The sequence below is a fragment of the Barbus barbus genome, assembly GCF_936440315.1.
Source record: "Barbus barbus genome assembly, chromosome: 14".
NCBI classification, from domain to species: domain Eukaryota; kingdom Metazoa; phylum Chordata; class Actinopteri; order Cypriniformes; family Cyprinidae; genus Barbus; species Barbus barbus.
The window spans coordinates 19,095,673-19,111,901 of NC_136742.1; the positions used below are offsets into that span (position 1 = coordinate 19,095,673).

A 16,229-nucleotide genomic window follows, 5' to 3' on the forward strand; every position below is an offset into this window, starting at 1 on the left:
CTGTAAATTAGACGTATAAAGCTCCAACACTAGATGGCATTAACGCACAACATTAATGGTATCTGCACTTTACCCTCAATACAAAGGAATCCATTATGTCATATGACAGCACGGATGTAATATAACTATAAAAGTATTTATAGCGTGAACAACAACATGACAAGCGTCAGAATCACCAAAATAAATACACCATTTGAGCACTTCAAATGAAAGCTTTAATTAGAAATAGTTATATACACACTGTAGAATTAAATTAAACTTTATACAAATATTAAAATACTATCTTCACACCCACAGCAATGTACAGAGGAAAACCAAAAGAAGTGTAATGGGGATGGGGAGCTGGGTGGATGAGTCAACTTAAATTACATTTGCAGAAAAACACCATACAACAGTGTTTCACATACATCCTAGATATCCCTTTTTACTTGCGTCCTTTCTTTTAAAACTGGAAAACATCCTTTGAAAGAAACCGATAAACAAGAGGAAAAAACCCCTCAAAAGTACATATTTCAAGTTCACTGAAAAAAAAAAAAAAAAGTACGGGTGGACAATCTTATGTCACATCCTCCAAAGGAGTAAAACCCTATGTCTGAAAAACAAGACAATGTTTAATGCATAGAAAAGAAAAAGTAAGGCCATAAGGAAACCGAAGACAAATTACCATAAAGCCAGTGAGATGGAAGAAACGCATTATTACAAAGTGAGAAATGTATGAAATGTACAAGTTAAGGCAGCAGTAATATTTTGCCTTCAGTTTGCATGAAAAAAAATCAAATTTACAAAAACAAGCCAGGAACACAAAACTGAGGATGTGCAGATAGGCAAAGTGCCCTCTCTCTCTCCAAAGTCAGACACATAAAAATATATATATTTAATGCATGATGACAAACATCAGAATTCTGAGTCAACCACAGGAGATATACACATAAGGTGGCAATGGGCAAGTACATAAAATGCAAACTCAAACAAAAAATTCATCTTTTTTTTTTAAAATGGCCAATTGCCAAAATAACATATTGAGTGAAGAACAAGGCAATTTTCTGGAGCTTTCATTCATATTTATGTATAATTAAATATTTAATTAAAAAAAGGAGTCTATACAGTGCATTAATACAATGCACAACCTATTTAAGATCTCACAGGATATTTGATTTACTCGTCTCCTTACAAATACCATTTTAATAGCACATGGCTAAAGTGATTTAATAAGAAAACCTAATAAAGAAAGCTCCCATCCTTGATAGTCATCTTTAAAATGTTAGCCACACCGCAGCTGACTTTGCAAAACATTAAAATTCAATATATGTGGTTTAATTCTCATTAATTAAAGTTAATTAATCTTGCTCAAATCCAAATATTATAAGTCTGCGTCAAAGCTCTTCAGGTATAGCCCAGTAATGAACTTAGTCAACACCCAAAAATGTCCTCTTGGAGAAAGAACGTACAAGTGATTAAAAAAAAAATTTAAAATCTTTTTTTACTTGTGCGTGCAACACATAAACATGAGAGAGATATATTTGCTTTTAAAAAGGAAGAAATAACATTGAATTATTTCTCTGAATGAAACCGTAATCTCACGGCTTCTAACACAAAGTATCTCTCCCTCACTTTGGACAAACAGACAAGGAACATCCATTCTAGTTAAATAACATCTCAATTAGAAAATGGAGGTATTGAAAATGTTTCCTATTTTGGGGAAAAGAAGCCTAGATGATACTTCAGCCCTCTTCGAATCACAACAGCCACAGTCACACAGGCATCAGAAACACACAAACACACGCAGAGCACAGCACAGGTACTTCTTGACAAATAAAAAGGCAAGCATGTATTTGAATACAGTACTATGTAAATCAGTTCAACCCTGCGTCTCGCAAAAGGAGATGGTGGAGATGGTGCGGTGCGTCATGCTTCGATTGTGCCGTGCTCCAGTGTGTACGCACGTAGAACGAAACAGAAAAAAGAAATTGCACAGAACATGCAGCATCAAAGAGAAAAGGGCCTGGCTTAGCAAATCCTCGCTGAACACTCCCCTTCACAAGAGGTCACAGTCATTGACGGAGCAGAGGTCCACAACGTAATCTGAATGCATTCATTTGTAATTAGTGAATCCTCACCGTGACGAGGTAAGCCTGTGAGTGCAACTGATTATTAGCGCACCTGCAAGAAAAGGTGCAACGCGTTAAACTCAAGCATTTGCACATCCCTTTGAGGGGTCATCCGGTCGAAGGTTCTTCCTGTGAAGAGAGCTGCCGGACTCCTCGGGGGACACGCAGCTTGTAGACCCCAGGAGCGGGAGATTTGTTGGCAGAGGGACAGCTGTCAGATCTTATTTACTGCTGCTTTCCGACGGGTGGCTGTGGGGTACGTGTTTGGTTAGAAGCTTTAGGGGTTACAGTCCTGGCCAGCAATGACAGAGAGACGGAAGACTGCACACAGACTCAGGCTTCCTTAAGTAATGGAATATCTGGAAAAAAGAAAGAAGAAAGTATGATGTTAGGCACAGAATTTAGTATTTTAATACATAATTTAATACAGCAAAAAATGGAATGCAGCTATTTTTAATTAAATGTATTTTCACAAATACAATGACTTGAATACACATCTTCTATAATGAGTGTGTTTTTCAATACAAATGTAATTTAAATTTTGATTTTAATGGGGGAGCACAAAGTCAAAAATTACAAGTGATACAACTGTCCTCATAAAAATAAAAAGCTTCATTAAATAATTCATTAAGTATGTTTCATAGAGAAGCCTCTTAAAATATAAAATAATCTTTTATACAGCCAGGTAACATTATATTACAGTTAAAACATCATGTGATATGACAAAAAAAAATAATAGTTGTAATAAATCAACTGGTTATTCATATATTGTATGTGTTTTTTTAAACAAATATCATTCATTTATAAATATTACAAAGAGTACATTTTTAATGTATAGAGAATGAGATAAATATTAAATTAATAAGTATATATTTATTAATAATGATTAATTATTTATCATCTAATTGTAATTAATAAAATGCATTTTGCAGTTATATTGCGTTTAAACACACTTGAACTCATTTAAAAAAAAGATATGAATTAAAAAAAAATTACATCATGCAGAAGTATTTTTTTCTCCATTTTATGACAAGGTCAGGTTAGTTATGATTGTAAAATATCATGTGGTGTGACAGCCCCAAAACAATGCTTTAATAATATTATACATTTTAAATACATGTAAAAAAAAAAAAAAAAAAAAAAAAAAAGTGTTCGAATTTAAACAGAAATACATGTAATTAATTAAATGTAACCCTTAGACATATAATATGCATTTGCCACATACATTTCAATATTATTATTATTTTTTAAGATTAATTTATCATAGACACTTAATGTTTTATGCCATTAAACCACACATCACCTCTAGATTTGTGAGTGAACTCACCATCGCCATAGTCTTCTGCAGAGGTGACTGAAAGCAAGCTGTGCTGATCGCTGCTCTCGCTGCTCTGCCTGCGGTGGAGAGGCGCAGCGGCACCAGGCTGCTCAGCAGCCCAGGAGGGAGAGGATGAGGAGGATGGAGAGGAGGAAGAGGGCATCTGGTGAACCAATACAGTCTCTGCGTGGCACGAGGACGCAGCAGTTGAGGTGGAGGGAAAACTGTAACTCGCCTGAGCATGTTCAAGAGGTTCGTTCAAACCCTCGGCCTGAGGGCCCTCCGAAAGCACGATCTGAACCCGGGATTCAGGAGGGGGCACAGAACTGCCGCCTGCGCCATACACTGCCTCTTCGTAGGAGGGCAGCGAGACCTGAACGCCCTCCACCATGATGGAGGTAGGCTGTCCAGACACACCCTGCTCCCGGCTGCTTTGAAACAGAGAAGGAGAGATATGGGAATAAAAATAAGGCTATCAAATCCTGACCTGCGGCTTACATCACAGTGAGCCGATTATGCAATGGCAAATTACTGGAACAACAGCGCCGTAGGGGAGATGCCATATTTGTCCATGTCAAACAGAATTACGATCGACTTTATATCTGCACGCTACTAACATTAGTACAGTACAAAGGATTTGCATGCAGTGGTACCAAAAGTTTTTAGACCCTTATGTCACATTAAAAATTTATTTACAATGTCTTTGCACTGTACAATAAAATACCAAACTGAGTGCCATTTTCAAGCACAATGTATAAAATTATAAAAATATATTGTTTAAAATAGTCCAAAAATAAGTATTTGGACACTTGCTGGTTGCCAACTTTTAGTAGAACACAGTAATATTTCATATATACATTACTATTCAAAGGTTTTTAACAAATGAGCACTTTCAATTGATCAAAATTGTCATTTTTAAATATTACAAAAGATTTCTATTACAAATAAAGGCTCAAAGAATCCTGAGAAAATGTATCATGGTTTCCAAAAAATATTAAATCACCACAACTATTTTCAACATTGATAATAGTAAGAAATGTACAACAAATCACAGTATTTCACAATATTACTGTTAATGCATTTTGATCAAATGAATGCAGAGTAGGTGAACATACGAGACTTCGTTCAAAAACAAATGTACCGACCCCAACAATAGTATAAATGACGACAAACATCGGACATTACATTTCTAAATATCCCTTAAATATTTTTGGGCGACTATTATTGTTTATTTTCTCCTGAAGCCCTTTTATAACAACAAAGTAGTCACAGTTTAGGTATTCATCACCATTTCCATCCTCCAAATTATCTGTGGAATTAAATAGGCCTTTTTTGTTGCTGTTCCTTTAAGAACTATGTAAACTCCCTCTTTGTGAGAGTAAAGCAAATGTCTTTGAAGAAGCTATGCTCAGTAAGAATGAGACAGGGCCTCACCGGTTGTGGTGGAAGGACTTGAGTTTGGGCTGAAGCAAAACAAACAGCACCACCAGCAGCAGGATGAGGGCCACAGAGCTGGCAGTGGAAGCCACAATAGACAGAGCCGGCATGGGCAGCGGGGACTGCTGCTCATCTCCTGCAAGAGAAACACTTTGTTTGATTCACTGCCGTGTGTAAAGCCAAAGAACAAAAAAGGTTTGTGGAGATACAAACTAGGTATAGTTGAAAAAGCCAACTTAAACCAGCCTAAGGTGGGTAGCTGGACTACCAGCCTGGCCAAACTGTTTAAGCCTAGCCTTTTTGAAGGTTTTAGAGGGGGGAAATTTTAGCAGGTCATGCTGGGAAACCAGCTGGCTAAAGAGCGAAAAACAAATTCATTGAACAACCTCAGCTTGGTTTATTTTTTATTTTTATTAGGGATAACTTCAAAAAAATATATCCAGACATTCAACTGTAAACAGTAAAGAGTACTCGGGTTTCCTTAAACTTTTAACTCGCATCCTGTGACTGAGTAACCAAAACACTGAAATATGATTGCCTAACAAAAACACACACACACACACACACACACACACGTTGGTTTTTGTGGTTTATGGGGACTCTCCATAGGCGTAATGGTTTTTATACTGAACAAACTGTGTTTGCTATTGCCCTACACCAACCCTACACCTAAACTTAGCCCTCACAGGAGACTTTGTGCATTTTTAGATTTTCAAAAAAAAAAAACACCATTTAGTATGTTTTTAAGCCTTTTCAATTACAGGGACATAGGCAGTGTCCTCATAAACCACCTTCATATTGTAATACCTCTGTCATACCCGTGTCATTATACAAATTTGTGTCCTCATAAACCACATAAACATGCACGCACACACACACACACACACACACGTTGACGCTTAAAATGCTGCTTTCTGGGAACTACATCTTCTGACGCTGTACTAAACTCGCTTGAACAGTTTGTAAACAAATACATTGCAGTAATTTACCATGTGTACAATAATTCTCTGTTCTTAAAATCTGTCAATAAGAAGGAAAACTATCCATATGTGACAAGACGGCAAAATATGCAAAAGGTGGATCAAGCTGCTGCTGCTGTGTGACATGCCTTGCACAGGGTGACAGCTGATCTGCATAGGCGACTTCCACTCTCCGTTGTCACAGGTTCGGAATTGGTATCCTCCTTTCAAAATGTAACCCTCATCACAGAAGTACTCAATCACGGTACCCTGGGTCAGTCTATGGCACGGCGAGGGGTGGCAGTTATATCCTCCGTTCTCCGGCTCACTTGGTGGTTGACAAACTGTTGGGAAATAAACTTTCGAGTCAGTGCGAGTAAAAGGAACCAGAGCTCGACGTGATGTGAACAGCATTAGCTTTCTTAGAACAGAATACAACTGATGAGAAAACAGGAAGAGGACGTAGAAGAGGGTTAAATTGAACATACCGTCATTTTTGACACAGCGAGGCGGATCAAAGGACCAGTGGCCTGAGACGGTGCAGGTGATGATGCTGTAGCCATCCAGCGTGTATCCTGGATCGCAGCTGTATTGTAGCAGCGTGCCAACAGAGAAGGAGCCACGATTTGTTTCCGTCAGGTTCCCACGGCCATGAGGCACAACTGAGGGTCTGGGACAACCTACAGATGCAGAAAGAGCAGACGTTAACATAAAAAGCTGAACTAAAAAAAACAAACAAACAAAAAAAACGCTAACCAGTTTAAAAAAAATGTTCCTTGGGGCCTGTTACTGTCCTTCAATACAACGCTGAAAATGACAGTTATTTAACCTGTTAACCTGCGGGAAGGGCGTGTTTGGCCGTGTCTGCGCTTTTGATTACTTTTGTTTTAGAACAATATTCAATCAACTGTCATTAACTATATATCATTTGAAAGCTAAAACACTCACTGAGCTTGTTTTTTAAAATCAATACACCAGAGAGGAAAGGGCTAACATAAATGCTGAAGGACCAGCCACTTAAACATGTACAAAGTGAACGGCAGTACTTACGTTTGATCGCCTATAGCTCTGGTCAGCTCGGACTATTCCAAGAAACACCAGCATACATTTCAAGGGAAGTGTCCACTCATCAAAATGCATCCCACTTTTTAATCCAAAACAACGAAAAAATAGGGGAAAACACGAAAGATCCTCCTTTGTTTACATGAGCGATTTGAGTTATAGTTATCGATAGCGTCCATTTTCCAAGAAATATCGATTCTAATTCGTATTCCAGCTTTGAAAAGCCATCTATTTCCAGCAGAATCGTCTCTTCTGAGTAAAAAGAGCCCTCCCTCGTCTCTCCTTCAAATCTCAGGCGCTGTTATAACCCGGAACAGACAGGGAATCAGTGACTGGCTCAGCGAGGTGTCAATCCTGACACATCAGAATTGGGGTGTTTGAAGCCAGCCAATGCCTAGCCAGCAAAGTTTTGATGGATGGAAGTGTTAGCCAACCACAAGGACGTTTACAGTGATTGACAGTTTGCATAGTTTGCAGAGTTGCCCTGCGCAAAGTTCGTGTGTATTCGTGCGCTCTCGACTTTACGCACGAAGCGTAAACATAATGGCGTCACGGATTTTGTCCAAAGTGTACACTGTAAATACTGGAAATAGTTGCTTTCGTTTTTCAGTAACATTATTTAGTAATATTAGTAATATAGTAAAATAGTAATATTCATAATATTTAGCATAGGAAAAAAATGACAAATGTAAAAATGTCTTTTGCATGTTTTGTGTTTTCATTAGTTCAAAAATGATAATCTGTTTTGGCTCAGTTTTTATTATTAGAATTGTTCAGAATAAAGACTGTTTAGTTAGAATGTTCAAATTCTGAAATAGTTTTGTGTTTTAAGTGTATTCATTGGTAGAGCAGTTCTGAATTGATATACGTATAAGTAGTATGCAATATCATATGGAGTCTCTAAATAGCCTTTTTGAAAGGATTCCTAGACTTTTCTTGAAATAAAAGATGAAATGAAATACCATAAAGATGTAGTTTCTGTAAGTTTTTACCTAAAAAAAAAGAGGGGTTTTATTTAAACTTATTTCAAGAAAAGTTCAGGCGTTTTTTTTTTTTCAAAAATGCCATTTGTAGACCTGGTAACCAAATGAATCAGCACTACAAATGCTGTTCAGAAATAGTTTTTTTATTGTGTGTTTTGGTGGGCAGAGCAGTTCTGATTTGATATACATATGTATTATGTAGTTTTGACTCATTTGGACATTTGGTTACCAGGTGTCCATTTGGAGTCTCAGAGACTTTTTTTAAATAAAAGCTTACAGAAACTACATTTTTGGGAGTATCGTCCTCATATTTGAATCAAAACATGGTCAGACATTCTGCTTTATCTTTATGGTGTTTTCAGGCCTTTGGCATCAAAGTCTCACCCATTTTTCCCTTAGTGAGTTACATTAAAAGATATCGCGAGTCACTTTCATGCATATTTTACCTTGTTTTACTCTGTTGCTATACTAATTTTGAGTTGTTATGACTCTAGAGTAACAAAGGTTCAAGTGTCTAGTTTCAAACAATACCAGATTTTTAAATATAGACCTTAGGGTTCATAGACATTTTTATTTGGTTATGTCATTTTTCACAAAATGCTCAAAAATAGGGGCACAGGTTTAGAGGTTAATAATTATAAAAGCAGCATACTAGCTGTACATGTAGGACAACAAATCCAACCTAAAATCCTCATGATTTTGAAATGGAAGTCTTGGATTTCAACCTAAAAGTACATGGATGACAGTGTTTAAGTGTGGTCAGATTAGCTAAATTTCTGCAAAAATGTCACAAAAAATTTCTATTGCCTATTGTCAGTGACAGACATAGCAATGCATAAAACACAGCACACACAAGTCATTTTTAAACCAGTCAGCTCTCTGTTACTTAGCACAGCATATTAGCACAACAATGTAAACATGACCGAAATCTACATGGGGACTTTATCGCAATAATGCAAAACTCCAGATGGCATGGATTTCTACTTAAATGACTGGATTTTGCCCTTGAACTTTCAATGACCAACGGTAATTGTGACCTTAAAGCTGGTTCAACAGGTTTTGAAGCAAGACTATAAAAAAACCCTATGTTTTCATGGTTGATCATTTCTGTCACTTTCGATTACTTGGAAACTAACATTACAGACCGACAACAGAGTTTTCAGAGTTAAAATGCCCTAAAATGTATTTGCACTAACTCTAAAATTCATTATGTGTCAAAGAGAAAAAGGCGACAGAAGCAGGTCTAGTTCTCATATTGCTGTCTGGTTTTATATTCCTCCAAGTTAACAAAAACTTCACCTAGATCACACACACAATGTCCAGCACACACACAATGTTGAGATGGATAACAGAACACTACATTTCTGCCCTCAGGTATAATGGCATAAAGCCAGTGGTGTCTCTTTCCCCTCTCATTTTCTCCTCCTTTCTCGCACGCAAAAAAACACATTTCCTGAGCCCCTGAGCCAGAGCTTCATTCACACAATAGATCATGTGAAACACGTAAACATGTCTATCACCTCATTACATTTATCCAGCAGAGAGAAAGAAAACAACTCAAACAAACAGGGTCTGTTTGGACAGACCCCCTCGATCACGGTGTTCTCTAATCTGAGCTTTTAACATGCTCTTAAGCTGCGATCAGCCGATTATGGACTCAGAGGATGGACATACAGCTCTATCTCTTCTGTTTTGACACCAGACAAACAGTCAGGATGTGAACCACAGATACAGAGCTTCACAATCCATTATATCAAACATGTGCAACATCTGTAAGCCGTAAACATTCTTTGTTTTGCCTTAGATTTAAATGAAACTTGATCATGAGACTGTTTTTTTCCTTGTTGTCATTTCATTGTTAGTTTGTGCGTCATTGAAAGGTAGGATCAATCAGGAAATTGAAAGAATCGCAGAATTGCGGAAGAACATTTCTTAATAACAGCTGCTCAGACCTGCCATGACGAGTTGGACTGGGCCTTCACAACATCTATACCTGATTGTACACTTGATAATAGATACCTATCTTAGGAGTACCACATGGGACGGGTTATGTGTCAGAAAACATAATGTCCAAAAATGTTCTGACTGAAATTCCAATTAACCTGTTTGGCAGGCAGAAGTTTCGTAAGAAACAGGTTAATTTTGTCTACCTCGAATAGCAGATCAAATTTATCACAAACAATTTCCTAATGTGTCCTTAACTGGATCCCTGACCTACTCTACTTAACACCAATAATCTGAATTAAATATGACTCATTTAGATAATGAGAAGTTTGGAGAGAGATCACAACAATGAAACTAAATGTCAAACACATGGGCTTGAACAGCCTTCACACTCCAACTGTCCACAATGCAGCACCCAGAATTAAAAAAAAAAATGAAGGGATTTACAGCAGAATTAAATTCTAATTATCCTTCATAACAAATGGCTGTGGTCTAAAGCGGATCACATTACTGACCATTGCAGTGCGCAGCTGCTCAGTGAGACCAAAACCCAGCGGCCCAGTCGTGAATTAGACCCTACTGTCTAAAAAATCCTCCCTTGTAAATATGTTTTTGTTGGAGATCTCCTTATTACATGGGATGATGTGTTTTTCCATCTCTATTGTTTTTCTCTTATCTCTCCTAATTCAAATCCCTGAGATTGTAAGCAAGCTGTCAGAAAATGGCAGAAGGAGGATTTATTCCTCTTTCCCATTTATGGAATTTGTAGAAATGGAGGAGGGTACATGTGGGTATACATGTCTCTCACGGACATAAATCTAAATTAGGAATAGGCAATATGACCAAAATCTTAAATTGCAGTATGATTAATTTGACACAATAACTGCATATAAAGACTTATTTTTACTGGAAACGCAGCCCCAAAATATTTCATAATTATATAACCATGTGGTAAAGTCTATTTCGAATCCTCAAGTGACTCAAGTAGTTCAAATAAAAAATAAAAAATGAAAGTGACTTAACTCACTTGAAAATTATTAAGTCTGGTATCAGTAAATAAACAGCTTTCATTTATGAAATACTTTGAGTTCCTTTTTTGTTAAGTCAAATAAGAATATAAACTAAAACTAAGATAAAATACATTTCCATGCCAACAAACAAACAAACTAACTAAATATATATATCAGTTACATTAAAATATCTTTACTATGTCCACATTTAGCTTGAAAATGTTATGTTAATAAAATGTTATAAAGTTTTAAATTATACCAGTTAACACAATAACTTTGGAACTATACTAAAAGAGAAAAAAAATTAAACAAACAAAAAGTAAATAAATAATAACACAGCCAGATCTCCACAATGCAGCGACGGCGTCCGATTCAATTGAGGTGACCTGCATCTCTCTGCTCTTTACTGCAGCTCTACCCTAAATATCAATAATTGATTTCCCTCCTCCGTTCGGCCATAACACATTAAAAATGCTTGTATGTTTTTTCATACTTCCACAAACAACTACAAAAATTATAAAACAAACAAAAACTAAATCGAAAATACAAAAGTTTTTATAAATAGAAATCTAAACTAAAATTAAAATCTATTAAAACTCTGAACAAGGCTTCTACCATATGCACACAACAAAATAAAATGACTAAAGTTATAGTAGTTTTTTAATGTCTTTGAATAAAATGTCTTGTGCTTACCAAGGAAGCATATACTTGATCAAAATAACAATAAAAACAGTAATATTGTAATATATTATTACAATAACTGTTTTCTATTTTAATAGTTTTTTTTTTTTGCAATTTAGCAGCCGTTTAGTCTGTAGAAATCGTTCTAATAAGCTGATTTGGTGCTGCTCAAGAAACATTTCTTATTATTATCCATGTTGAAAACAGTTGTTTTGCTTAATATCTTTGTGGAAAGTAGGGATGTGCAACAGTGATCGAGTACTTGGCCGTGACAGCGATGATTGATCATGAAAACGATGATAGTGGGAAAAAAAAAAAAAATCTGATTGGTTATAGCAGCACTTTGGGCGGCACCCTGAGCTCTTGATTGTTTAGCTTGCAAGAGCGTGCAGTTGAAGAGAAGAGAGAGAAGCTTGGCTTTGAAGTCACAGTGATGTCTGGGTTAGCTACATACATATCTGATTAATCTATTATAGGATGCGTTGGGATATTATCATTTATTTACATGCAGCTGAATGCGCTGCATTTTACCAGTATTTAGTTTCCTGCTCAAATGCAATGCCCGATATTGACAGTTATTTGAGATGTCATATTTACTTTTAGATGTTTTTTTTTTCAAAAATACTGATCCTATAATAATGCAGCAGTGATTTTTTTCATCATATTTGTTCAACAGTAGGCATACTTCAATTAAAAAAAATTTGTACTTCGCATGGCTTCGAAAACACGCAGGCGATTTTAGGAATCACTTGATAATGTAGATGAAAATACAGCACATCTGCCATAAACATCAGTGACATAAGCATTATAATGTGAACTTTATAGGATGTGAAATCTATAGTAAATTCTGTCCTTACCCGTGTTTCAGCGCGTTGTTGAAAGCACGTCACGGCGGGAGCGCTCTCTCTCTCACTTAAAGTTCACTGGCATATGCATCCTTTTGTGCAGATACAAGTTGTAATGTTACATCTATGTTGTATCTAAGTTATCTGATTAATATCATAGGAAGTGTCATAGAACAGATTCAGTTTATTGGCATAAAGTCAGCTTCACCTCAGGCAGCTATTCTTTTTTAGATGCTTATTTTTTTAATAACATTGCTGCATCATAATCATAATCTAACATCTAATAGTGTTCATGTTTTCATGTCATTTTTATTTTTCATAGTCTTCAGATATTTTCATTATCTCCATTACGACCATGCCCGCCCCCCCGCACACGCCCCGCCCCCTGAGTACTCGATTAATCGTTTATGAAACCTATTGATGATCGAAATAAGAAATTGCCAAAAATGCCCATCCCTAGTGGAAAGCATTCTCTAATGAATAGAAAGTAAAAACAACAACATTTATTTAAAAAAATATAAACGCTTTTGATCAATTTAATGCATCCTTTCTGAATAAAAGTTTTAATTTACCAAAAAAATTTTTACTGACCTTGAACAGCAAAAAACAAAAACAAATCAAACAGTAGAGCAGTCTATACCAGCCGACACATTTCTATAGTCATAATAGCCTGCTCTAACCTCGCGCAGTGATTCATTTAGATGTTTGTTCTTTGAATGCTTAATACAGTTACCACCAAAGCCTGCTTCACAAACCTCCTGAGATATCCAGTGGTGTCGGCCAACGTGTTTATTGCACTGCAAGTTTGACGTGGTTGACGAAACAAGCGCACCACAGCTGCTGAGATATGAGACTCAACCGTGACATAACATGTCTTGAATGGTTATCAAAGGGCTAATAACAGTATGTGGTTTCCTTCTTGTAAGAAAACCCTGCATGAGAGAGATGCCCGGGTCTCATGTTTCGGTGTACATAACATGGTTTGGACGGCATGAGTCCTGCTGCCGGCGGGAGGGAGGGTTGAGTTGAAATGTGTGAGTATTTATGTGCGTTTACTGTATACACATATTTTGAAGTGGACTCAAAGGGTTAAAGGGAAACACAGCAGGGGTGCTGCATATCTGTGATGGGAAAAGCTGACTGCGAGAGATAAAGCGCACCCACAGCCTCTCACGGCCAAGCAGGAAGCGGTGTTAGGTAAGTGAGTTTCATTGAAAGGGGTGTCATTCCTGCAGGGAGAGAGGAGAGGAATGAGTTTCCACACGCACATGTCTCATTACACAGAAAAAAACCACACAGCAGAAACGGATGAACTTGGCTGGTAGAGCAAAACGAGCCCTGACAAGACATCATCCAAGAGAATCTCCCTAGATAAAGGACTGATCCACCAAACCATTAATGATGATTGACTCAAAACACAAACAGCGACCAAAATATGGATAACCATTTCTCAGGACCACCCTTTCAGCACTGTAAAACATTTCCTTTTTGCTTTTATTTACTGAGACACAGTAACAGAGACTGGAAATCAAGGGAAGAGAGAGAACAAGATAATAATGAGAGAATAATGATATAATTTATAATTAAGGATGAAATTAAATAGAGCCAATATTTAAAAAAAGTCTACAATTTTCAATAAATGGCTGATATTAAACTGTGATATTATTTTGCCAAATAAATTACAAACAAAATCAATCATTTTAATGTAACGTAATGTAATGTATTTAGGCATAACAGTGACAGTGTAGTATAAAAAAATATAAATTTTGAGATTTTTTAAAGATTAACTTCAATTAAGCTTTAAAAGACTGCAAAATAAATCTAAATGTAAAAATAAAGTACATTTGCAAGAACGATTAAATATCCAATATCAACAAAATAAAAAAATAAAATTACGAATAAATTTTAAATGTCTAATATCAAGCCATAATCAATACTGTACTGATATATCTTGCTAAAATAAAGATAATATTGATTAATGGCCATTAAAAAATTAAATATAATAAAGTAAATAAGATCTTGATCTGATATCACCCACAATTTCTAAAGCAATTCATCCCTAATATGTTTAGTGTTTTTTTGTTTGGGAGCACCCATCATACCCTGAGAGCCGTTAAGACACGGACAGCAGCAGGGCCTCAAATAAGGCCTGCTTTCTGAGAGACAGAACAAACGCATTAACTGAAGCTCCACGTGTTCTTTATTACGCCCTTTTACAGCCCGAGGTCGGCAGCTGACTAATTTAAGCAGCTTGTCCTCCTGAACCAAATCGACTGGGAGGGAAAACAGAGAGACACAATCTGACAGAAGACACAGAGGAAGACTCTATTGTTCTTCTAGCCTTTGTCACAGTGAAAAGTGGCAGATGGGTGTTTGCACCCTTCTGAATCTATTCAGACAGCTGTGAGGCACAAGTAATTCCTCTTCTGAGTACAAAAAGGGAAACAAGGAAGAGATAGAAAGCAAGAGGGGGCACCCTCTGTCCCTGCTGTGTCTGCTATCAGCGTATGGCTCTAGACACAGTGCTCTTGTGTTCGGGATCTGCTGCGTCTTGGCTCACCCACTCCAGGAATGCACTCGGCCCACAGCTAATGACAGACTGGAGCCTCTGTGGTGCACACAAGCAGTCAGAGCAAAAGCTGCTGCCAGTCAGCCGCCTGGATCCTTGGCCAGCAGCTGTACTCAGAGGTGCTGACATCCATTGTGCTGGCTAATGGCTACTAGGAACATGAGTGCGAAAAGAGCATCTGTTTAAACGTGACGAGGCAACTTAGGGTCAATGGTGAATGGCTATCAAATGCGGTCCACACAGACAGATGGTGCAGTGAGTTGTTTTGAAGAAAGTCTGAGAGTTTTTTTTTTTTTTTTGGCAATGCTAAAGAAAAAGGGTGAAGCTTTGTTTTCTCAGACGGATCTATGTAAATTGTTTCACTTTTTTAATCTCACGCCAGTGGCAGGATATGGTCACATCACGAGTCAAACCGCCAAGAAATCAGTTCTTCAACATGCAAAATGCTAGTCGCAGCAATCTCATTGCAACATCCTTAAAATTGCTTACACAAATGTAATCAAAAAGTTCTGAACAGAAAATTCACCTTATGAATTTCACAAACGAATCATTCAGAGCAGTCTTTTGAACCAGATCAACCCAATTCACTAAAGAGATCTAATTAAACAAAATGATTTCCTCATGAATCAGACACCAGATGACCAGTTTTTCACTGAAAAACAACTTAATTTGGGTCTGTTTCACATATAGGGTTTATCAGACTTTTATTGGATATTCACCTTATTTTTAACGTACGAACAGGTGGGGCCATTTGTAACTTAAATGTGCAAGGCTTCCAGCATCATCCACTTCCAGTAATTTTAGATCTATAAAAACTGTATATAAGTCTTATATGCTGGCAAACTGTTATTTGTTATCATATTTTAATTCGTTATCATAATTATAGACAAAGGTTTGTAGCAAAAATAGTTTTACTGTTAACTACACTGTTATTTTTCTAGTTATGTACCTATAGTGGCTAATGAATCGAAAGTTTCACATTTACAGGAAATCGCTTGCAGCTTTGCAAAACAGGTGGATGACATAACACTTTTTTGCTGCTGCTTTTGTAACCTTTTTGAAGCTTGAAAGCTTTGTTCTTTGGAAGTACAAGTAAAAAGCCCTAGTACAATCTTCAAATCTTCTCCGTTTGTCTACAGATGTAGACGATTTACATGTCTACTTAGAAAGATTGTAGGTTAATCTTCTCATGAGGAACAGTTTGTCTGTTAGTCAAATATTTCCTCATAATGACTTGATGTGAATCAGTAACTCTGTCTCGCCTAGCTATACAAAGCAAGATGTGGGTTCTGTATCAATTGAATCACCAAAAG

General features: G+C 36.8%; 1 protein-coding gene across 2 annotated transcripts in view; it reads right to left on the reverse strand.

The window, feature by feature from the left end:
* Window positions 1-195: 195 nt before the first annotated feature.
* Window positions 196-16,229, reverse strand: part of LOC306880667 (sushi domain-containing protein 6-like) — a 34,545-nt gene continuing 18,511 nt past the window's right edge. Inside the window, exons 3-7 of one of the 2 annotated variants that reach the window (XM_079434358.1) lie at window positions 6,311-6,502; window positions 5,972-6,166; window positions 4,861-4,999; window positions 3,436-3,857; window positions 196-2,467 (exon numbers count right to left, since the gene is read on the reverse strand). In XM_079434358.1, the coding sequence (XP_079290484.1) occupies window positions 2,442-2,467; window positions 3,436-3,857; window positions 4,861-4,999; window positions 5,972-6,166; window positions 6,311-6,502 (974 nt within the window). In that variant the 3' untranslated portion in view covers window positions 196-2,441. The remainder of the gene's footprint in view (window positions 2,468-3,435; window positions 3,858-4,860; window positions 5,000-5,971; window positions 6,167-6,310; window positions 6,503-16,229) is intronic. The other variant, XM_079434359.1, reaches the window with a different exon arrangement.